Genomic DNA, 24,144 nt, shown 5'->3' with positions numbered 1-24,144 from the left:
TTCATGTATTTCTTTAAGAAAGTTATAAGAAGTGGTAGGTATTGGAACTTCTGATCACTGCTGTAGCTAGCCAGCACATATGTGGGAAGAAGGAAGCCCACTGTGCACCAGCCTAGCACAAACCCTGTGTACCATTTAAATCCCACTTAATCCAACAAAATAGGGTCTAAGTGGGATTTAATTAGCGGAGAAACCTACAATAGCCCTTATGAGCTAGAGTGAATTTCACCTTTATGTGTTGGCTGAACTTGACTGATTTGACATTCATTAGTTGAAATTTTACATATTCATCAGGCTGGAAGGAAAACATATTAATGCAGAGGGATTGTTGACGAAGAAAAAAGAACAAATCCAAAAAAGCAAGTAAACTCCGGAATGTCTATGCCTGCATAAGGCTATGGCTCCTCTGAACACAGCTGGAAAGGGCTGCCTACTGCCACTCAGGTCTGTGGAAGGGCTGTGTAGGGCTGGCTGATGCATGCCCTCCCCACGGCGTGCTGTGGCTCAGGTCACAGGCTGGGCACATTCTCGGAAGGTTCTTATAATTTTCTGACAAAGGGGGTATTTCGGTCTGTGCTGTCCTGATTTCAGTGATTACATTTAAAAAGAATGTCATTTGACTATGCAACTTTAAATCCCTGAGTCCCAACCAAAAATATTTTCTTTTTATCATGTTGTTATAAAATGATTAGTTCAGCACAAGTCACAGATACAGGGAAAGTTAAAATGTACTTTTAAATTTTTGTGATTAAGCCAACAATTCCTGTTGGTGGAATATTCAAAATCAGCAGACCATAAACATTTAGAATAGTGAGGATGATATCAGTGGCTGATAAAAAAATTGTCCTCTGGCACCTAGTCTGGAGGTATCTTTTCTCTTGCTTGATTTTTAGTTGTCATTCAAGTGTGTGTGGAAGTATTAGGAAGATTGGGTGCTAAATATGAAGAAAATTTAAAATAATGATTGTTTCTTTTGCCTGCCAACTACAATAATTCTATTAGACTTTAGGAGTGATGCCCAAGAGCAAGTGAATTTTCTGTGCATTGAAGCTTTTTAATTATACAAAATATAGTATCACATTCCATGATGTCAGCGTTATTTTCCTTTCCTTCTTTATTTTTTAAAACCAGAAGATGTTTTATTTAAAATCATAAATTAGCACCTCATTAAAGTCGCAGTTTTTGAATTCACAGTAAGATGCCAAACCGAAGATTTTGATAGTACAGCTATTTTAAAGCACATATGTTGATTTCAACAGGAGTTAAGACTGCATCTAAGTATTTGAGTAGAAAATATGATGCCTTTCTGGCTTATTTATCCAGCTGTCTTGCCTTTAGGTTTTGCTCTCCTACATGTTTTCACAGCATAACTAAAGGCTTGCATTACAGAATGGAGGCAGAAGACCCACCAAGTTCAGTGGTGGATTTGTCTACCAGACACGGATACCCAAAAGAGGAAAGATTCAAATAACAAAAGGAGCTTTACTTTTTATTGAAAATGTAAAAATCATGTGAATCATGTACAATATTTTCTCATAAGGAAAATCTTAGCTGTTTCATAATGTTTCACAAAACTGTAAAACATTTAATTTTTATAAAGACTTTTTCATTAAACAAAGATAAAACTAAAGTAGAATTACAAAGCTATTTTCTAAATCATCTACAGAGAACTGAGAATGTTTAACAGATTAATTCATACAAGTGGCAAAAGAAAGGATTCTTCCATTTGTAAATCTGCAAGAGGACACACAAAGGTATAGAGGGGCATGGTTTTTTTTTTTTCAAAACTCAAGTGATGTGTTAAAACAGTACAGACATGGATTCATAGGATGGTATAAGTTCTAGGACTGTATTTCTCTACACTACCTCAAACAGTGCAACAGTGATTCAGTGTAAATCTCTACAGTGTTTCATTGATTCAATACTTGTGTTCAAGTATGTGTCCATGAGAATGATCAAAATCTCTACTTAAGCTATCTTAATTTTCTTGTTTATAATATGTTATAAGTTACAGTAGAATATCCCCTTCAGTATGTTTCTAAATCAAATGAACTAATTTCACAATACATTCTGTAATAAACTGTTCAATAATGTTAGCTTACTCACCTCAACATCTGTTGCAAAATACACAAGATCATTCTGACTCTGAATGTCAAAAATATAATAAAATTAAAAAGGGCTTTATTTCCATATACAACAAAACTATTCAGCTAAATTAAAATAAATTCAAGATAACATGACTTTTCTTTTTGCAACAGAGATGACCCTACTGAAAATAAACATTTAAAATACTAGTTACTATTTTTTTAAAAATTCTGATAATGCGTTCAAATGTGTTCATATAAAAATTAATTATGAAAATGTCAGAGGATAAAACATGTTGGCTGTCTAGCCAAAACCATTAAGGATGTCTGGCAGGCAAAAATAAATTAATTTGATTAAATTATATGTCATCTGATAATATTTGGTCTGAAAAAGCGTGTGTGTGTGTGTGTGTGTGTGTGTGTGTGTGTGTGTGTTTATAAATAATAATATTGCAAAGAGCTGAGAGCCAGCCAGCCTGACAGAGGTCAACTCTTTTGTTGCATTTTTTGCGCATAAAAGTCCCTGCACGTCTCACAGCATCGCTGATACCACCTCATGTCTTGGCAGAGGTTCTTCTCTCTTATCACTCTGCAGTACACAGGCCACTGGTCTCCCAGGCACTTGAATGTTAAAGCAGCTGTGAAACAACCAGAAAATCAAATATACATTGCTGTTGCATATATTAGTGAAGAATCAGGTAGCAAAGGAGACAAGGACAAAAGAAGTGTATCTGGAGAAGAGAAAGGGTAACGGATGTAGATATTAAATAAAAGAAACAACACCATCACCCCCCTTCCCTCGTCCTGTTGTCAATATGTTCAGCATCAAAATTTTTTAAGGCCAGCTTAATTTACAAATTAGAATAAGGTGCATTGAACTTAATTAGTTTAATGTCATGCAGTTGTCTCCTTATGAGTGAGCGAAGCCCATCTTCCTGCCCTGTTTCACTTATGGAAGCCTCTCAGAGAGCTTAGCATAGAAGGACTGTAGAACCAAATTTGGAACTTTGAACATTTAGTTTTTCAGGCTGTAGCACGTACACGGAATTAAAACGGAAAACCACTCAAAAATAGGGCAAAAGAACGAGATATCATCCAAAATCCATCATGAACACTGAACTGAAAAAAGAAATCAGTCTCAGATTTGAGCCACTCTCCTGTTTTAATAGAAGACAAACCGAGAGCGCACTTGTAGAAGAGCTGGTGGTGCAACCCCTATCAGCTTTTGTTAGCTCTACCCTCAAATCCAAAGGATCTCTGCTGCATAATATGAATGGAACTGGAGGCCAAAACTATCAATATGTTGAAGAGAAGCATTACATTATTTATTTTGGAGATGTTAATGTTTCTGTTGGATTTGATTCTGGCTCCATGCTGGATGACACTGACCTGTAGATTACTTACATCAGTGCTACATAATCCATTCCATGAGTGCAAATTAGCCCAATCTTTTTTTGTGTACTTCCCATCAAGTCAAATTTTAAGGAATCTGACACTGGTTTTTTTTTCTGTGAATCTTCTGATTCATGTTACTTCATGACACAAAGCTGCTTATACCTCACCAGAGGGAAAGTTGCAGTGATGGAGCGATGGCCTCCTGCTTCTGAGAGATCAGTTGAGCAAAGAATGATAAAGTACAAAGAAGAACTTTACAACAGTGAGAGGAGAGGGCCATGAGCTACAGCTGCCACCCCATCCAGCAAATTGAAACATCTACTACACAGAAATGTTTAAAGGCTAAAAACTTCAAAGAGAAATACCCTTCACTGACTGAAATGCTGGACTTGTTCTCCATGCAGGAGAAACTTATTAGACAGGAAGGTTTATCTTAAAAAGAGCTCTGGAAAATCAGCTGGAAAGGGTATGCTGTCATACAGCAGGCCTTTGAATATTCTCCAGTCATGGTCAAAATGCAGAAGAATGATTTGGGGAGCTAATGGTAGTCACCATCAACATTGCACTAGAAAATAACAACAGAATTAACAGTTCTGTAATTATGCAATAATGTAATTTCTTTAAGAACAAAAGAGAATCTGAGTTCCTCCAGGAACAGCAAATCTCTTCGTGTTAGTAATTTTCCTTCACATATCCTAATAGATCAGGCATAGATTGTGGACATTTGAACTAAAGGCAAGTGGAAAGAGCTGTCTGCATCAGAGGAATAAATAAGGGCCTCCTTGGTCTCACAAATATCAAGAGAACATAGTTAGCAGGGTTTTTAAAGAGAAAAGAAGGTATTTTCTTACTTTAGAAATGTTTGATAACATTGAGTGGACGAACATATATAAAACCAAATATGTTTACAGTGTCTCTAAAATAAAAATATTTTCACGTAGGATATTTTGTGGCCACAATATCATACGGTCTCATAATATATTCCTTGGTTATCAAAAACCCTTCACCACTCTGAGGTACAGTCTGTGGCGTACCCACTGGAAAACTGAGGCAGTGACAGGAGTCTCTGCATAGAATTTACATCTCCTGAGTACCTCCTGAGCCCTAGCCTTCTGTTTTTAAACTGAGAGCATCATCAATCTGTGGAGAGAAAGAACTGAAAAGGCATTTCTAGTGGCAACGTGGCATTTTGACTGCTTACCTAACCTGGGTGATGTTATTGTGTTAACATTAATTTTCTCATTGCAGGGGTGGAGATGGCAGGGTCTGTAGGCTGCAGGCTTTTCTGAAGAGAAGCATTCATTGCCATGCCTCCCCGTGATCTTGTGCATGCACTGGATGACTCGGGACTGCATCCCTTTGCCACAGGTAACGGAGCACTGGAAGACACAAGAAGACACATTCATTGGAAAGGTATTTTTGCCTCTCATAATCGTGAAGATGAAATGCCAGTCCAGGTGATGTCAGTGGCTGCTCCTTCAGATGTCAGCATTCCAAGATTTCTGAATTCCGTTTGGTTAGCTAAATGAAAATCAATTAAAAAAGCACAAATAAATTTGCGGTATTAAGTGAAGGACTGATTCCAGCATCCTGTTGCTGTCAATGTCCATTTTGTAGAGCCTGTGATGAAACTGAAACAGCAATGTGCCTGAAGGGAGCAGAAGCTGTGTCTATATCCTAATTTATTAGAGGTGAAAGTGATGGGAAAAATTGTTCACAGACCCTAACAGAGAAAAGAATTTTAAAGTAAGACGCTAACAGAGAATAGAATTTTTAAGTAAGACATTAATTAACAACTGCAAAAGTGCTCTTTCTACTAAACAGAGTGAATGCCTCCTCTCTTTGCATCACATCTTCATGTTTTCAGGTCTCCCACAAATGAAACACACTGTGTGAGACATGATGCCTAGTTTTTAATCAACCCTTCCAGTTTGTTGCCACAGAGAATGAGGTAAGGACGTAAAAAAGCTGAGCGCTGTAACACCACTAACTTTCTACTCCTATCACAGCAACATAAAATATTAGAATGAAGACTTGGGTAGTGCTGTACAGATACATACAAAACCTATTCCAAACAAAAAAAACCCCCAAACCATGCTTTCCTCTTCACTGACTTTTTGCGGACAATTCATTGACTTTCTTAGGACATGAATTACTTTTGTGCCCATTGACACACATTCTATTGCTTTAACTATAAATCTGTTAAAAACAATTATATATTGGAATTTTCTTCTATCCTCTCACGATTTTGACTCAATTACCCAGACATTTCAGTAAGTTTTGGAGAAATGTACTACAGAGGACATCTTCAAACAATCAATTTGTTGCCATGAGTGATAAGAGCTCTGGCTGAAAATTTTTGCTTCTTAGTCCTGAAAATATTTTTATTCTGAAAAATCTTAATTATGTAAATATCCAGAATACATTTCCTTGTGAGGCTTCAAGAAGCATCTGAAAAGAAAATGGAAATGAGAGAGGAAGACAAGGAGAGGATGCTATAACAAAAGATGTTTTGCAACCATCCTGTCTCAAGATGGAGATGAAGAAGTATAGTTTTCTGCAAAGAATGAATAAATTTTCACTGTAGGAAACACTGGAGGAGCTTTTACACCTTAGTTTTGTTATCTATGTGCTTTTAAGTAACATTTTAAACACTGTTAATGGGAGAAGAGGTTTACATGTGCTAAAGAGGAAACAGAGAGCTTGCACCCAAATATGTACATCTAGAAGAGTGGGACTCCTACCTTTTGGACTCTTGTACCAAGAGAGGTACAAGAGACTAGGATATACTTGAAGGGTGTTTTCACATGGGACAGAACAAGTCCAAATCACACTTCCCCTTCTAGCCACATGAAATCAAACACTGGCATTCTATAAAGGCAGCAAGTGGACTTGATTTTGCTTCTGTTCTCAGTGATGTACATTGGGAGTAACTACACAGAGTTAATGTCTTGTTAAGTTAATCAGATACAGCCTGCATGAGCCAACATATGTGAAGATATTAAATTACAAATAGATAGTTGTCTGTTCAATATCAACCACAGTTTAACATATGAACAAATATGCTGTTTGCAGGAGGGAAATCAGTTAGTACTGAAGGATTTTTGAAGTAGAAGTCTGTCATAAACTTTGAATTTAGATTACTGCTTTAAAATTGCATGAGAAAAAACCTCTCAACAGAATTCCTTTTCCTGAATTCTCTGTGTTTCCTCTGCGCAGCTTAAAATAATCTGAATTCCTATAATGGCCAACATTATGCACATAGTCAACATGAATAATCACACATATACCTACACAATTTTTTTTTAACAATAACAGCCAGAACATTGATCTTAATATTGCCAAAATTCTAGCCACTTCTTGAATTCCTTTCACCATAATTTCAGAGAGATTTATTTTTGTAACATATTAACAAAATTTAAATTGAAACAACGGAATAGCAAAGTTAGCAAAAAAAGAGAAAAAAGTCAAAACCTAAATTACAACAGAAAAAGAAAAGAAATGTGAGAATGAAGGAAAGATGAAGGCAATATGATGAAGCTAGTATGCTGAAGATGTCTAATAAGATGAAGATAATATTTAAATATTAATATAGTGATCTTAATTTAGAGTAATATTGCACACAGTGTTACATTTCTTCGCTTCAGTAAAACTCTTGCATGTTTATTAACCAAAGTTATAGTATGTGTGAATTTGCAGTATATAGGTATCTTCTTTTATCAGCTACAGAGGAGGAGGACACAGGCAGGTGGACCTGGTACATAAGATTCCTGACAATAATTTATCTGTCCTTAAACTTTGGTTATTCTAGGATGAGTAGGTGCAACCTAGACATTTGGAGTACTGGGGAGGGGAATGGGATTTGAAAACGCTACACTTCTACTAACAAAATGGGCTTTAGTGGTTTATCTGCTAACTGGTAATGACCAACAATTCATGTAGGCAGATGCCTTTGTGGAGAGCGCTCTGTTAGCAGTCACATCATCTCTACATCAAATGAGTTCTGGCCTGAAAGGTTCTTGTGACTGCAACTGACACAGTATGCAAAAAACAGACAGATCTCTCTCTCAGCTCATCAGGGTTTAGGCCCTGAGTTTCTATGCAGAATCTGGCAAGATTTTGGCATTAAAATCGTAATTGGCGAATTAATACCCTTTTAATAACTGAGCCTCCACTGGCCTTTGTGAGATATTTCAAAGAGTGTTATGAAGAATTACAATTGAGTTTTCTATCCAAAGATGTACAGATCTTGAAAACAAAATTAGTTTTAGTCTTGCTTGACCTACTTATTAACATCAAAACTTTAGACGAAGAAACTGATATCAAATGATGGTTAAATGAAATGTCTCAGTTCATACAGGAAAAAAAGAAATTTGTCTTCTGTTCTATCTTCTTTTCTTTTCACAGAAATGTACTAGATTTTGACAGTGTATTTATTCTTATTTTTAAAAACTGGGAACTTATTACTAAGTCTCGTAAGATGTTTGGGTAAACTGTGAAGAGGCAGGGCTACCACAGTGATTTGCAATCCAAAACTTTCAAAACCAATCTGGTCAGTTTACAAGTAAAGCGAGATTTTTCTAAACCATTAGGGTTTTAAAATCAGTGAGGGATCTGATAGGCAAGCTGTGCTCTTCCATGTTCACAGAGCAGCAGCAGCAGCTGCAGCGGTCTGACTTCAGAATTAAGAATTCTACTGACTGGAAGCCTTTTTACCATATCTGTATTATCCCATATCTACATTATCTTATATTCTAAGTAATTTGAAATAGTATGAAATAGGGAAACCATACATGAGGTGGCATTTAACAGTGGACTTCCTAGCTACACACACAGACAGGTTTCTGTCTCCGTGAAGTGGCCTTAAACCAAATTCATCCTGCAAACACATCCACAAAGTGCTGCTGTAATTGAGAGCAGCCACTGAATATGGGAGGATAAAAAGCATTCAGAACATTTTTCTTCTTTACCCTGCAAAACTGTGGACTTGATCTGATTTCACTGGGAGACACCTCAACCTCTGCAAATCAGCTGGATACACTTTGGAGCAACAGCTCTGACCCTCATGTTGATACTCATTTTACTGTATATGTGCATTCTGGCTGAAGGAGACTCTTGCAAAACTGCTTCCCAACCTTGCCTCACCTTTAGATTTCTCTCATTGAAAATATTCAACCTGAGATAAATACTTCTCACTGGATGTGCAGCTGTCACTTTTAGGTAGTGCTTGTGGTATGTAGATAAAGCTGTACAGGTTCTGCATATTTGTGGAATTTCCATGTTTAAAACTGTAACAAAACTTTCAATTTACAGGAAATAGAAAATATTTTCACTTTAACGTATTAAGCAGTTAAGAAAAACTGCTTGCAATTTTTATGTTTATATATGTATTAACATAAAGCTTACATACATAAGTTACAGAAAATGCTCACTCCAAAGCAATATGTAGAATTTTCATTACTTTAGAAGATCTCAGATTAATTTAAACTCACAGTTTTTATTATTAGTGAATGAAGAATACATTTCTATAGTTCTTCCTCGCAGCCCATCTACCTCCCAGATGTCAGTCTTGAATATGTGATATTTTATTTTTGTGGGAGGTTAATTGCATTTTACTTCTGACTGTTCAGATGACCTACACTTTAAGGCCATGTAGCTGATTAGCAAAAATTCCCGTAGGACAACTGTGTTTGTAGGTTTAGACTAAATGTTCTAATACACAGCCAGAGGTTTTTTTATGTGGCTGTTAATCTGTGCATTTTGGACACAGTCCTAAATGTACTGTAAAATCATTCAAGCAGCAAGACATGTAAAACATTCCTGCTAAAGATTAGAAAAAAAGTCCTGGGTAAAGGTACTTAACAGCTATTTTTTTTTTAAAAGTTATTCTTTCTTTAAAAAAAAAAATCTACCCACCCTGTTTGAATTTTGTCCTACTTTTGAACTTCTTTTAGACATAATTTCAAGGACAGAAACTAGGCGTTAAATATAACAATCCTTTCACTTGGCATGCACACCCGTTACCCAAGATTCCTTCTTTCTGCTCCCTGCCAAGGATATATATTCTGGAGAGAATACATATTCCCAAGGCCAACAGCTGAGGAAGTTGCTGTAATGCATTAGCTGCTTCCAGCTGGCCTTTATAAGAAGTAGGAATTCCTAAATTAAGGGAAAAATTGTCACTGGCAGACAGTAACGGTCAAAATGCATCTTTTTGCCAAGGCAACAGGCAATCACTGCAGAGGCTGATACAATCCACAATGAAAAAGACAATCTGTGACAGTGTTAACAGAATTGACTCGGACAATTTATTTTCAAAAATAAATGGACAGTTCAATAAAAGGGTTTTACAAGTCTAAGTAGCATTCAGAGTAGAGACTGACATGCTCACAAGGAAACAGTGATGAGTTTTACTGGAAATTATTAGCAGAGCATTCCTAATCATTTATGTATAGGTTCATCAGTTCCAGCATTTAAGCGGTTTCAAACTTTTCGTAAAGTGAGTGTGAAACAAGAATAGAAAGCAATCAGAATTTAGCAGCAGGATTCATATTTGCTGACATGCTTGCAAAATCTTTTTGTATTTTATTTTTCTATGAAGTTTGCTTTTGAAGACAGGTTGTGGATAAAGCGCTGCATTTGTTTGCCACAAAGGCTTTTATTGAGTCTGGCAATATTCTTAAAGGTTATCTAAATAAAGAAAATAATCTGCAATTTACTTAAGTACTTTTTTTTTAAAAATAAAGGCATTTGTGAATAGTGTAACTAGTAGAAAAAGAAGGACTGATGGTTACAAGCATAAGATGGAGTCTGAGTTCTCCCATGCATCATTTCCAGGAAGGTCTTTGTGCCTCTCTCATTTCTGACACACCCAACACCTCAGAATGCCAAATTTAAAATTCAGAACTTGTGCTAAGTTTAGCTGAACAAATTCTGTTGTTGGTCTCTTCTAAGTTTAGTAAGTTTGAGGTGACCCTACTTATTTTATTTTTATTTTTTTCTTTTTTTTCCCCTTCATCTGCACTTTACCCTGCCCCCCTCTATTTTTTTCTTTCTAGCTCTTCTTTCTGAAGTAAGAACTTGGCACTGTATAACTGTTCAAAAGAGATAAGATTTTAAATTAAGACAGACAGAACCCCAGCTCACCTTTGATAAACTAGAGATAGGGTTCATATGGAGGAAACCTTCATCACCTCATCTCAAGAATCTGGACCTTTCTTCCTTTTCTTTTTTTTTTTCTTTCCTTATTTTTTTTTTTTTTTTTAATCCTTTTTAGGCTCCCATGCAGAACAGTTCGATTGTTTGGCTAAGGAGGCAAAACTGCCTTTGGTATCAAGACAAGAAGCAGCAAAAAACAACTCATTTTTTCTAGGTCAGTATATACACATCTATTCTTCAGAATATCACTACCCATCTACTCTGAATCAGTAGTGGGGTTTGATAGGCTTGAATCTGAATGGGCTTTCTCGACTGGGCTCAGAAGTAGCAAATTCTTTGTCTGTGTTTGAAACCCAGGTTCTGTTCCCCAACTTCTTTCTCGGATGAACTAATGAAACACAATAATCCACTTCGTGATTTAAAAATCTTGATTGTCCCAGTGACACTAGTTTGTTTTGTTAAAGGTATGACAACCTGGAGTCCAATTTCATTAAAAAACCCCATTCATCTAAAAATGCCTCTCATTTCCCCCCAAGTATCATGGAAGGTATCAGCATTTTTCTCTCATCATTAATGACTTTTTGAACTTTAGGAGGAAGTTCTTTGCAGAAAGAGTGATTCGGCATTGGAATGGGCTGCTCAGGGAGGTGGATCCTCTAGCATGAAGTGGGTTTAATGGCACCTGCATCTCTGTTTTTGTCCCTCTGCCCGTGTTCTGCTTTGGGAATGCCCCCTTAGTGAGGAAACAGAAGTAAACCTACTTTTTGCGTTTTAGCCATGGATTTGTGGTTGTCCCGGATGCCTGCCTGTGCTGACTCACACACGTATATATCGTTGCCATTCGTGCTTAGTGATGAACAAGTCGTCTTATATTTCAAACTTTCATATCTGATACGTCATTCCACGGTATTTTGGCAGAAGGTGACTTTCCATTCCTAAGTATCACACACGCAAACAAGAATCTGGAAGCAGTTAGATTTGACTGCATAATTACCTTTATCTTTCTGGTGAAATTAGTTGGAGTATGCTATTTGGGACTGGTGAAAATGAACTCTTCAAAACAATCTGAAATATTAGCCTTTGAGTGCATAATTATATTAATATCCACAGCCTTTCCCTCATCCATTAGGCAGATCACCCTGTCATAGCAGGTTAGTTAAGCCTCTCATAAGCCCACATGCTGACTGGGCCTGTACGTGTGATGGGATGTCACTCAGGATGATCTGCTCCACGACCTGCCCCAGCACTGAGGTCAGGCTGACAGGCCTGGATCCTCCTTTCAGCTCCCTCAGGACGCTTATGTGGATTTCCTCCAGCCCTGTGGACTTGCCCATGTCTAAGTGATGGAGCAGGTTAATGACCATTTGTCCCTTTGATTATGGGAGTTTGGTTCTACTTCTACTCCCTGTGTGTCAGCTCAGGCAGCTGCAAACCCACAGAACAACTGGTCTTACTATTAAAGACTGAGGCAAAGAAGGTATTAAATACCTCAGGTTTTTCCTCATCCTTTGTCACTAGGTTTCCCACTGCATCCAATAAAGGATGGAGATTCTCCTTAGCCCTTGTTTATTGTAAGTCATGTATTCATAGAAGCATTTTTTTTATTGTCTTTTATGGCAGTAGGCAGGTTAAGTTCTAGTTGTGCTTTGGCCCTTCTAATTTTCTCCCTACATTACCTCACAACAGTGTAGTACTTGTACTGCTCCTGAGTTGCCTGCTCCTTCTTCCAAAGGTCATAAACTCCTTTTTTCCCCAGGTTCCAGCCAAAGCTCTCTATTCAGCCAGGCCTGTCAGCTCATCTTTCAGCATATGGGGACAGCCTGCTCCTGCACCTTTAGGATTTCCTTCTTGAAGAATGTCCAGCCTTCTTGGACTCCTTCACCATTCAGGACTGCCTCCCAAGGGACTCAGTCAACCAATCTTCTAAACAGGCCAAAGTCTGCCCTCTGGAAGTCCAAGGTGGCAGTTCTGTTGTCCCCTCTCCTTACAGCTTTGAAAACCGAAAACTCTACTGCTTCATGGTTTTTGTGCTCAAGAGAGCCTCTGAAACAATTATTTCAGAAGAAATTTTCAAGATTCAGTTATATATATATTTTAAGTATTTTCATTTTGCCACTAGTTATAAGCTAGTAGAAAACAGTGAGAATCACACAAGTTAAAAGTAATAAAAGTAACAAAAAACCCCTAATAAATAATTTTTAGATAAAATGAGTATTTCATAGAAGATCAAGTTTATCACAAGAATAAACTCCCTAGGCAGTATTTTCTTTAGCTGCGTGAAATATAAGATAAAAAAACCATGAAACAAAAACATTTTCCAACAAAAAAAAAAAATCAGCTATATCGCATGAGAGCAGATGGATTACATAAATTCTAACAGAACCCAAGTGAACCAGCTGAAGGAGTTATGCATTGGCAGATGATACAGTCAGAGATGCTGAGGAAAACATTTGGAAAGGGAGAGAGATGATCTTAGAGGTGTAGATACACCAAGCAAAAGAACATCTAGTGGACTGAGTCTCAGCACCAGAATGAGTAATTGAATTTTCCTGTACACACTAAACACTTTGGAATGACTTGTCAGCTATCAGGAAAAAAAAAAAAATAAACCTAGGCAATATCATGAACATTGATGAAATGAATTCCCCAATGTGTATCACTAAACAAAAGCAAGAAAGACCATTAAAACAGAAATAACTGAGTATGCAGCAAATGTCTACACTGAAAAGATAAAAAAGTATTTGGAATTGGTATTCTACTCCAAACTGTGGGACCAGCCACAAAAAGTCAGACAAACTGCAGTGTTTTCCAGCTTGTATACTGTCTCACAATGCAGAGTCAAGTACTGCAGAGTCCCAGAAGACAAGGGGATAATGTGTGTATCCCAAACACCAATAGCTGGTTGGCTCTGGAGCCAACCAAGGATTGCTGGTAATATCAGACAAGGATTGTTGGTAATAACCAAGGAGTGTTGGTAGTAACATGCCATGGGAAAGAACAACATGTGGCTGGAGACGGGGGCCAGGCAGAGGTACGGTAACACTTTCCTGGGACAAACATCTGTGTTTTAGTTCCTGGAGATAAACACAATGCAGTACCATGCAAGTGCAGGGATGAGACCAAGAAGTGCTCATGGACTGTAGGGGGTGAATCAAGACCACCCAAGGTCCCCAAAGCCCTCCAAACCATTTCCAGAAAGGTCCCCCACCCCTCTTTTTCTGTCCAATGTTACTTCTAATTTCACTGGCTCCTTTCTTACTTACTTATGATGTTATGTGATGGTGGTTTTTTGCACATAAATTCAGCATAGCTCCTTGACACACTGAAATTCTGGTACTCAGTGCAGTCTTTATCTTATAAAATCTGTTGAGAATAACCTTTTCAGACCAAGTCTGATTAAGCAAGAATTAAGTGTCAGAAAAAGGACACTGAAGGGATGCTCAGATACTACTCTTCCTCATTCAGAAGAGTGTTCTGGGATATGCATCCTGCTAGTTGGGCTATAAAGCTGTGCATTGTACTGTTTGCAGAGTAGAGTGTTAAGAGTAAAGATTTCATTGGAAAAGCACCATTTATCTACCTGCTGAATCACGCATCAGCCTTCCAGAAGACTCATAATTCAAACATCCCAGCACCCTCAACAACAATTGGTAGGCACCTCTGGGAAAGCACATAGCAGACACAGGACATTGCTTCTATTCAGCAATTACCAAGAATGTTTTTCTTTATTTATATCAATGATTATATGCCTATATGTGCATATGTAAATCTCCTGCAGCAGTAATGCGTGGGCTTGGCACTGTAAGACTCACAAGCAGAAAAGTCAGGAAATTTGTATCTGCCTGGATCTAGACTGCACTAGAATGGCTTGGAAGACATCAGCAGCAGCAAAGGAGGTGATGGCAAGCTGCCTGTGCTATCCTCTGTGACTTCTGCATTTGTAGCTGGATGACACATCCTCCTGCTAGGTGTGAATCTGTCTCCTTTGCCTGGCCTTCCAAGAGATCACTACATCCACAAGCCAAAAGCCAGCACAGAACAAGCCTCAGCAGAAGCAAGTGGCCTCCTGCTACCTTCGTAAAGATTTTCAGTAAATTGCATGATATTTAACAGTTTAACCAAACTTTCTCCCTGAAGAGTTATATCTTTGTATTATTCTGTAAAATTTCAATAAGTCTTTCACATAGTTGTTCCAAAAAAAGCTGTTCTAAGAAGTTATCCAGGTAACAGTGTCTTATTCGACCAACCCACTTCTCAAGAAAACATCAGCACTTTTCAGGCTACCAAGGAACAGCCACAGTGTCGCTTTTCAGTAAGGCTGAAAAGGAAGAGCAATTTCTTCAAACACAGTCATTTTTACGGAAGGAAACCTGTCAGATTACAAAGCTCCATGGACACCCTGGATCTCTGAATCCAGTGTATAACTAAAATATCTATTCCAGCTACGTATGCTTTTGGTCAGTGTTAGTTTGCGAAATCTGGCAGTTCAATAAACAGAGAAGCTGTCAGTATGAAAGGTAATTACAGAAGGTAGAGGGACAGTTAGTTGTCAGCATTAGAAAACAGCAAAATAGGGGTCACATGTAGAGTGTGGATACTACCAGTCTATTCAATTTAAGATAAAATGGGTTCCATTGTATAGTGAAAAGTTTTTTAAAATTCATGCCAACTGACATAGCAATTTCTGCTTCACATGAAATAAAATTCTGCTTTGATGATATAGACCCATCTTTCTCACACCTGTGAGCCAGAGGCGGGTCAATCACACTTGTCAGCTTCAAGTAGTGCCAAAAGAGGGTACAGGAAATAGCAGCCACACTGCTTTGCTTAAGGCAGTGGTTTCAGGCTTTAAGTAGAACCACAGAGGATATGCCTTGAAGGAACAACCAGAAAATTTGTAGAGCTGCCCAAAAGTTCAAAGTCAACAACTGCATACTAATACTAACAATATTTAGTTCTGAAATATTGTTGGGCATAAGAAAACATAATTTATTTATAATGTTATCAATTATATATTTTGGTAGCATTTTTATAATTTTGCTTCTACTACCCCACCTCGTTCAACTATAATTTAGATCTCCTTTTCTTTTGGAATTTTCTAGATTTCTTCTAACTGTTCACGTCTATCAAGGCGACTTGGAAGTCAATCCTTTCACCACTGATTTGTGTCTCCAGCAGGCATCTCAGCCTGCCTCCCTGAAAACCACTTTTTTAAAATCAGGAGAATCCAAAACAATTTCATACAATTGCTGAAATTTATCAGCGTTACCCTTTTCTCTCTCTGACGAGTAACAACAGTGGCTGTGTGAGTGAATCTCCTCTTTCCCCACACCACTTTCTCAAGTGGCACCATGCTGTGGTTGTAAGCATGGGGCTTGCAACCCATTCAAGCACGGGGCTGTATTTGCCTCTGCTACGTGCTGCCATCTTCCAGGCATCATCCTCTGCCCATGAGGGTTGGCTTTCTGCACCTGTTCCCATTCTTTCTGCAATATACCATCTCTTGTTATCCATGAGAAGGTTGTTGTGGGCACGTACTTGTTCACTTCTTGATGGAAACTTTAAAAATTAATGTATAAAGGTGGTACCTCCTGCTTCAGACCTACTCTTAGGACACATAGGCAAAAATAGAGTAGCTGTTATCAGGTTTGGATTAAAAATATTTTTTTCTTTCTTTATCTATTTGATTAGATAGTTCTCCCCCTACCATGTCACTTGTCAGATAAGACTGGAAGCATCTTTCAGCAGGAACTGTTAGCTTTTTTTACGCTTGTTTGCTCTTGCTTTGTTTTTCTATGGGGCCTAGGATGGTTCAATTCTGATGTTAACTATTAAGATGTACCACAAATTAATTATTTTCTAATATAGCCCACTTACAGATAATGCAACTCAAGAGACAACACAACACCCATTCATAATTAACTTTTGATTCCAATTTGGTGTTCCGAAAAACTCTGTTATCCTAAAGATACTTGCAGCAGAAAATCAACAAAGATGTCCTAGTAGATCAAGCTGTAATACAGATACTGAATTTCCCATTTACGTCTGACTTCTTGTGTGTGCAAAATGAGTAATGTCTACTTCTAAAATCTTTTTCTGTTTTATTAAGGGTGGTCTTGTTCTGTTTTTCTAGAACTTAACATGACATTTATTCCGGACAAAATACTACAGTACATTGAAATAAAAAACCCACTTTATCCAAAACAAAAGATGTTAATATTTTCAATATTACAGGACCAGCTAGAAACATACAAAAACCTACCATTCTCATTTCTTTATATTGGCATCTACCGTATTATTTTCCCATGTTTCATTTCTGAAACAAAGACATACCTAATTTGCTGGAAAATAACTATAATTAAGTCAATATAAAAGTGATTAACTTGATGCCAGTATTATTTTGGCTTCTATTATTTCAGAAAAGTCATGTAATTTGTTTGTCCATAAATCTATTGATGATGTCATATTTTGATGCATGGCCAGACCTATTCCATTCCCAGATTCTAAAAGAACTTAACAATTTTGGATGGGGATCCAAGGAATAAAACCAAAGCTAATTACCTTGTCAGTAAAATTGTAACATTAATATTATGCAAATTCTATTTTTTTTAATTGAAGGAGATTAAATCAGCTGAGTTTGTTTGTTGTGGAAATTTAAGGACTGTCCAAATGTTTAAGCACACAGTTTAAAGGTTGAATGTCCCATGCTCTTGAATAGTTGGGTAAAAAAGAAGTTTGTTTTTGTTTTTTTTTTATTCTCTCCATTTTCACATGTTCTTTGATTGGGACAGAAGATAATCTTCATCACTGACATCTGCTTTCTGTACCACTCAATTAGCAAATCTCTCAGTGACACTGTCTCCCCGTAACAGTTGGAGACTTGATTTCTTCTCTGTACATACACACATTTTCTAAGGAGCACTCCATACATTTTCTGAAATAAATAATTCAGAATAGGCCATGAATTCTGGGACTCATTGGTGTAAAAACCAAGCAGTTGCTTCAGATACCCTTTCAGACTCAGTAGAAAAAAATGTAACAGATGAACCTTTGCTTCACATTTTTGCTTGTTCAGGCTATAGACAAAGTGAATTCCACCTCAGCTATTGGGACCACTATTCCAGATGTCGTGTTTGATTTGCTTGCATCTCTGGTCTAACATATAGATACTGTTTAGAAATTCTGCCACTGTTCCTTCTTTAGTTTCTACAGAATGGGTGCTCTTTCCAGTCTTTTTACAAGTTATGCCACATTATCTTCTCTGGTCAACTATGCACATATACTTAATATTTTTTCATCTCTACAAATGGCTGCTCCTACAGTCTACTTCTTTTTCCAGTCTTTTGATCCTGTTATCCCTTGCTGAGTATCTCCAAAAGTTTCTGGTACAATAGCATATCAAACTTAAGTTTTTAATTATTATTTTCAAAACCCACTCTCCCAATTATTCTCTGCTCCAAAATTCATCCTGCCTCTCATGCTGCATTTATTCCAACGATGTTCTGAAGAGTCTAGATAATAGAATCACAAAATATACACAGCTTCCTACATAAAGTACCCTGGAGATGACCTTTGAGCATCCTACGCTGTTGATATACAAGTCTTTTTTGGAGGATGACTTCTACAATTATGTGATCTCTAGTAAGATCTCTAGTAAGCCAGGTAGATGTACAAACATGCAATTCATGTGCATTTCATTTCACCTCTTCCCTGCCTACTTGTTTGTCCTTAGGCAATGAATTCCTCGGAGCGTGACCTTCTCCGTGACCCTCTCCTCATATGGCTTTGAAATGGGCAGTCAGAGGGCAGCTTAGTAAAGGACACTGCTGCTAATAACACCTCACCCTAACTGGTGCTGGAATAGCTGTGAGCTAAGAGCATTCCCCATTTGAAGGTAAATCTCACGTTGTTAAGTGGGGTATTCCAAGGACGGCGTTCACTGGGAAAATACAACGTAACTGGTAATATTATTGAAATAATATTAAAAGCTCAGTTTGAGCTTTTATTCTTTGCTTTCTCGTCATACCCATATTCCACACGAGGGTGAGCACAGAGCCCAACTGATGTTAAGAATAGTGATGTTTAGTGTATTGACCCACCTTCCTGACTTAAAAGTCATTACTGATTTTAATGCTGTGTACAGGCCAGGTTACACTGATTTCTTTTACATTGAGTTTTAGAAGGATTACTGTGTTTATTGACCTATTGGAGCTTGGAATTTTGATCAAATTTTCTTTGATCCTGGTATTATTGTTAAAACATTTGATCTCTATGTGACTATACCTCTAAAACAAATTAATTCCGTTACGGCACTACTATGATTATTAATCATGTTATCTTTTCAGTAATAGAGTAATTTAAGCTTCATTTAAAATTATGTTTTAGGAGTTCAAGGGAAGCAGCAAATCCGATAAGGATCACATTAAGTGTCTTGTTTCAATGTGTGAGAAGGGTCATTTAAATTTTTCAAGCCAAGTCTTGGCATTAGCTTGGGGGAACTTGGCTCTGCTCAAAGGAACAGCCTTCTGTCAATGTCAAGAACAATCCCAAAGAGTAAAAACAGTGAACACAGAAGGCTGCACTGAACCTCTGGGTTAGAAACAAACAGTGAGCAAAGATTAACATTTATCTGAGCTTTCCATTTGTTTCCCCCGTTGCAGACATATTAACATGTATGCCATGACTTCATGTTGCTATGTACTCTTGCAATGGAACAGAAGAGTAACAGAAAAAAAAAAGGAAATCCAAGAGTATTTTAAATTGAACTTGTGACTCTGTTGAGAAATTAAAGTGTCTATTTTTTGGTATAAGTCTTGGAAAATCTCTGCTGCACAAGTCACAGTCAGACTGTACATTAACTATTAAAAAGATTTTGTTAATTCCATATGAAATATTTCCTTATGTCCTAATTTTGAAGTTTAAAGCACAATTTAGGTGATAGGGTTGCAGTTTTGACCACAGGAGGAAAACAGAAAATACAAGACTGTCAGTAAATATTGAACAGGAAGACACAAGTTCTTGTACATTCATCTATGACATGGATGTTTGTGAAAAGTACTGAATTAGAGACTAAAGTTCTTCTTTTCTCCAGAGGGCACTGGGAACACAGTGTAACTGTCTGAGCATCCCTGTATTGCCTCAGCAACCCCAATTTGAATGACTGCTTCAATTAAGAAAGCAGATGGTCATTTCTCCATGGTTTACTTACTATTGGTTCTAGTGCTAAATGATGTGGGGGTTTTAACTGAAGTTATGAGATATAGAAATGCAAATACTAAACTTTATTGCCGAATGTATCTTTGTGTAAAAGTAACACTGCTACTGTAAGTAGCTGTTAGTTGCTTCTGTTGCTTAAAAAATGAATGGTTATTCTATGTGCTTTTGAAGTAGCTGGTTACTCACAGAGTACTTGCAGCTAATTCTTGGAAGGCTGGCTAGTCATACACTGCTGGCTTTAGTCCTTCTTTCCAGCTCCTACAGCACATGAAAGACAACTAAAAATACATTAAATACTTCTCCATACAAGCAAGTTAGAAAAACTCTGCAATAATTTTAGGTGCTAAAAGTAAAAGTGTTGTGTGCAAAGTTATGAAAAGAAGCAAAGGAAAAACAAAAAGAGATCACAATCTTTCTGCTTAAGTGTGGTCTGTGATACAGCAAGAGAAAATCTTGACAAGGTTAAATTTCAGAATTTCAGCATGTTTTGGATATTCAAACCTGCATCAGATGTTCAAGGTACCAGTCCAATAATACACTTGATCACAGATCCAACCAATATTGTTTGTTAAAATCTGGCCGATGCTTATGGATCTCACTAAAATCAAAACCCATGCCAAGGAAATAATGTACTGACAGTTATGTCAGGTTTCCAAAACAGACAGTAATAGATGCTTCCTACACGTTAAATGGTCTCTGTGGAAATTTAATAGGCTAAAGGTCCTTCCTTATAAGGCTGGAGGGTGTAGCTTATTGGAAACATAAATAAAATATGCAAACACAAAGTAATGAAATATGCAAACTGTAAGGTTGGAGTAAGCTGCAGTTTCTGGAGTTGTTTGCCTGCCTGCCGAAAACAACAGCAAATTTATACCAGATTTGCATTATTATATTGAATATTCATCTCACTTCACCTTCTTCATATTTCTGATTTTTATTTATACTGTGGCCTCACTGTGACTACCATTTCTGGGTTGGGTTTGTTCCTTTTCAGCCTTTTATTGTTCCCTCAGCTTGGGAGACCTGTACACTTCCGATAAAAGCAATTCTTACAAAGAACTCAACTTGCAAAATATATTATGCTATGGGGCACTACTATTGAGGATTACTCACCTTAGACCAGTCTCCCATTCTCCAGACGTAGCACTTAGAGTAGTCCTCACAGTCCTCTGCTTCTTTAGGTCTTGTGGACAAAACACATTTCTTGCGTGGGTTGGTGCATCTCACAGTTCGATGTCGTACTCCCCTACCACACTTTACAGAGCACTGTCGGAAAAAGATGTTTTTCAGGACTTACCCCCTTTTTTTATCCCCTTCTAGTGACCTCTGCCAGGCCAACATAAGTATTTCACGGCTTCAGTGATTTCCTGACTTCCAACCTTCAATTGCATCAACACCAGATTTGTTGAAAACTAAAAACCGAGCAATAACTCCTTATGAGGCATTAGGATAATTGCTTCATTTTCAGCTAAAATTATATAATTAGATAAAAAATGATTTGCTTAAGGAAAAAAAATAAGCTTTTGAATATGGAAACATCTAAAAATTTATGATTAAGTGAATGCAAAATGTTATACTAAAAATATTTGGCAATCTTCTATAAAGAAAGGAAATACAAAGAAAGTCAAAATAGTGTTCATAAGAATAAGATATGAAGGCACTTCAGAAAAGCTCTACTAGTATCTAACAGAATTTTTTGAGGGGAGGAGAAAAAATTAAAATGGAAAAGTAAATATTCTAAAACTGTGCAAGAATCCAGACTGAACTTCAAAATTCAAAGTCACTGTATAGACACCATGTGAAAACTCTCCTCAAGTTGCACAGGAGGTCCTAATCTATGGTTTTTTCCACGATTCCCACTTACACTGCCAAAATTATGCCATTTCCTTCTCCAAACATTATCACTGCTTTTGATCATCCCGCTGCTTGCAGTTCAAAACTCTCTTTTGCCAAGCTGATTACTGCAGGAAGCAGTATATATAATGGTGATAGTAGGAATAGACCATGGGAAATACCTCACTCTTCAAAACATATTTTTTGCTTCCAACAAAAACATGCTCACCCATTTCTCATCTCTGAAGTAAAACAAATGGACCAAACAGTCCGTGTGTCTCTTTTCCTCACCTCTGTAATTGAATGCCACTCTTCTCACAACCAGCCCTTGCCTTATAAACCTCTGTGTACCAAACCAGGAGCTGCTGCTATTTACTTCTCTACCTTAATATCTGCTTTTCATCCTTCAAAACATTCCCTATTTCCTACTCTTTCTTGCTTGGGGATCAAGTGGGGCTGCTGAGTAGAGCAGTCCAAAGAAGGGACTGCACCCACATTCAGAAACTGCTACTTGTATTTTGATCAGGGATGGATTCATAGCACAGTTTCTAATAAGGGGGGCAATCAGAGTTGCCTCTAATCTTCCAGTGAAGGCAGAAGTTCCAAATAACCCCTTTATCTTGTCCAGATGGCAGTGGTAACAACACCTTTCTTCCTCTGTGGTCAGTTACTTTTAGAAGTAGTATAGAATTTTAGAAGAAGAAAACAAAGGTGAAGAAGAAAATGGAGATGAAGAAAGCCAAATGGACAAGCACATTAAAAATCTTAAATTAATAATGTTTTGTTGAACAATAAATGCATTCTACAGCAATCGTTCAGGATGCAACATATGTGAACTTGTGTTATTTACAAGCCCTTTAGCCTACTGGTGTTATCATGGAAAAAGAGGTGAGAAGAGAGAGGAAGGGAAGGAAATGCCTTTCTTTACCAGCAGCTTCCCTCTAAGCCTCTATGAAGCAGGATGGCATCAACATCCCTTGGTACAAAAGTACATCAGAGATGTTGCCACTCTGAATCCAATGTAACTGATAAGTGATGCCTTAATTCTGTTTGCCCCCAGTTACCCGCTTCCAGAGACAGGACATACTTGATTATACGTGCTTCAAAACCGGCCAAAAGAAACTGTTGCAGAACATTGACTAGGTAAAATGTAGTAGTTCTACACAGCTGGTTTTACTAGTCCCTGAACCCTTTGCCAAATCATTGCATGAGGACCGTGAAAATCATTAGGCTGAGCTGTGCCACTTGATGCTGAAAAAATATTATTCCCAGAAAATATTAAGGCACAAATAACCACTATGGACTACTTGTATAAATAAATGCAGCACCTCAGACCAGACTCCCGCCTCCCACACAGTCATGCAATCCTGGCCTTCACAGCGCTGTGCAGAAGCAGGTTTTGGCCCAAGACAATCCCTCTCTCTAGCTCTGATCAGGGTCCCATTCCTGAGCTGCTGTGTGCAGGCTACTTGTCTGTTCTGGGTCCCTTTTCCACATGTCCTTGAACATGGTGTCCATTCTGTCATCATCCACCTGCAAAGAAATACAGGCAATGTAGAATCAAGAAAACAGGAAGGGGAAAATACCACCACATTATCTTACTGTCTTGCTCACCAGTGCACACACCCAAGACATATTTCCAAATTTTCAGCTGCCTTTAAATTTCCCTTTGCTAATGGACATAATCTAACATATTTTACATTAAATATGGTGTTAATGTTAATATTATTTCATTCCCCAGCCCACTGTCCCTATGTTTTCAAAGTAATTTCCTCTAATTTATTCCAATATAAAAAGTTCCAAAACACACGTACATTTTAAAGATGACGAATCACTGATCTGCCTGCCTGTTATTCTCTGTCTGTATGACCATCTATGTCAAGTGCATGCCATGCATGTAAAGTTCAACATTCCTTGAAAATTCTCCGTTGCAAGAAAGAATCACTCCAGTGTGAAAAGCTCATTGCTCTGGAGAAAGTATAAAAGCTCAAAATTCTTCACGTTCTTTAGGGTCAGGCCTAACTCAGGGTGCATGGTTTAAATCACAGCAGCAAAGAAGGCTGATGCAGTTTGGCAGAGCCCACATATTTGGAGAGCAATCATTCTAGAACATAATTTTCCCCAGATGTTCTGTAGATCCAGACTATGGCCATGAGCCCTTAAAAATCAAACAGCTCTGCCCTTATGTAGTACACGAGTGTATTCCAGGAGACTTAGCTTGCAAGGAGAGTTTTTTGGAAACTGAGATTTAACAAATGTGTTTCAACCTTCTGTCATGCATTTGTAGCAAGAAAATAAAACACTTAACTAAGGGGTTTTTTTGTTATCAGTCCAGATACATAATTTACAAACCACAGCCTGTCAAGATAATGCAATAGTTTAAGATACTTCTTCAAGTGCCAGTAACAAATAAGTAGTTATGCAAGCATATGCTTTAGTTACACTGTTGAAAGCTAAC

At 37.6% G+C, this 24,144-nt stretch overlaps 1 protein-coding gene across 1 annotated transcript in view; it reads right to left on the bottom strand.

The window, feature by feature from the left end:
* Positions 1-1,470: 1,470 nt before the first annotated feature.
* The window catches only part of ADAMTS19 (ADAM metallopeptidase with thrombospondin type 1 motif 19), a 139,645-nt gene continuing 116,971 nt past the window's right edge, over positions 1,471-24,144 (bottom strand). Inside the window, exons 20-23 of the mRNA XM_027653255.1 lie at positions 23,015-23,219; positions 20,967-21,119; positions 4,681-4,858; positions 1,471-2,722 (exon numbers count right to left, since the gene is read on the bottom strand). Coding sequence (XP_027509056.1) covers positions 2,571-2,722; positions 4,681-4,858; positions 20,967-21,119; positions 23,015-23,219 — 688 coding nt within the window. The 3' untranslated portion in view covers positions 1,471-2,570. The remainder of the gene's footprint in view (positions 2,723-4,680; positions 4,859-20,966; positions 21,120-23,014; positions 23,220-24,144) is intronic.

The sequence above is a fragment of the Corapipo altera genome, unplaced genomic scaffold, assembly GCF_003945725.1.
Source record: "Corapipo altera isolate COAL_440 unplaced genomic scaffold, ASM394572v1 61305, whole genome shotgun sequence".
Classification (NCBI taxonomy): Eukaryota; Metazoa; Chordata; class Aves; order Passeriformes; family Pipridae; genus Corapipo; species Corapipo altera.
The sequence above is the reverse complement of the archived record's forward strand: the minus strand, read 5'-3'. Positions and strand labels throughout refer to the sequence as shown.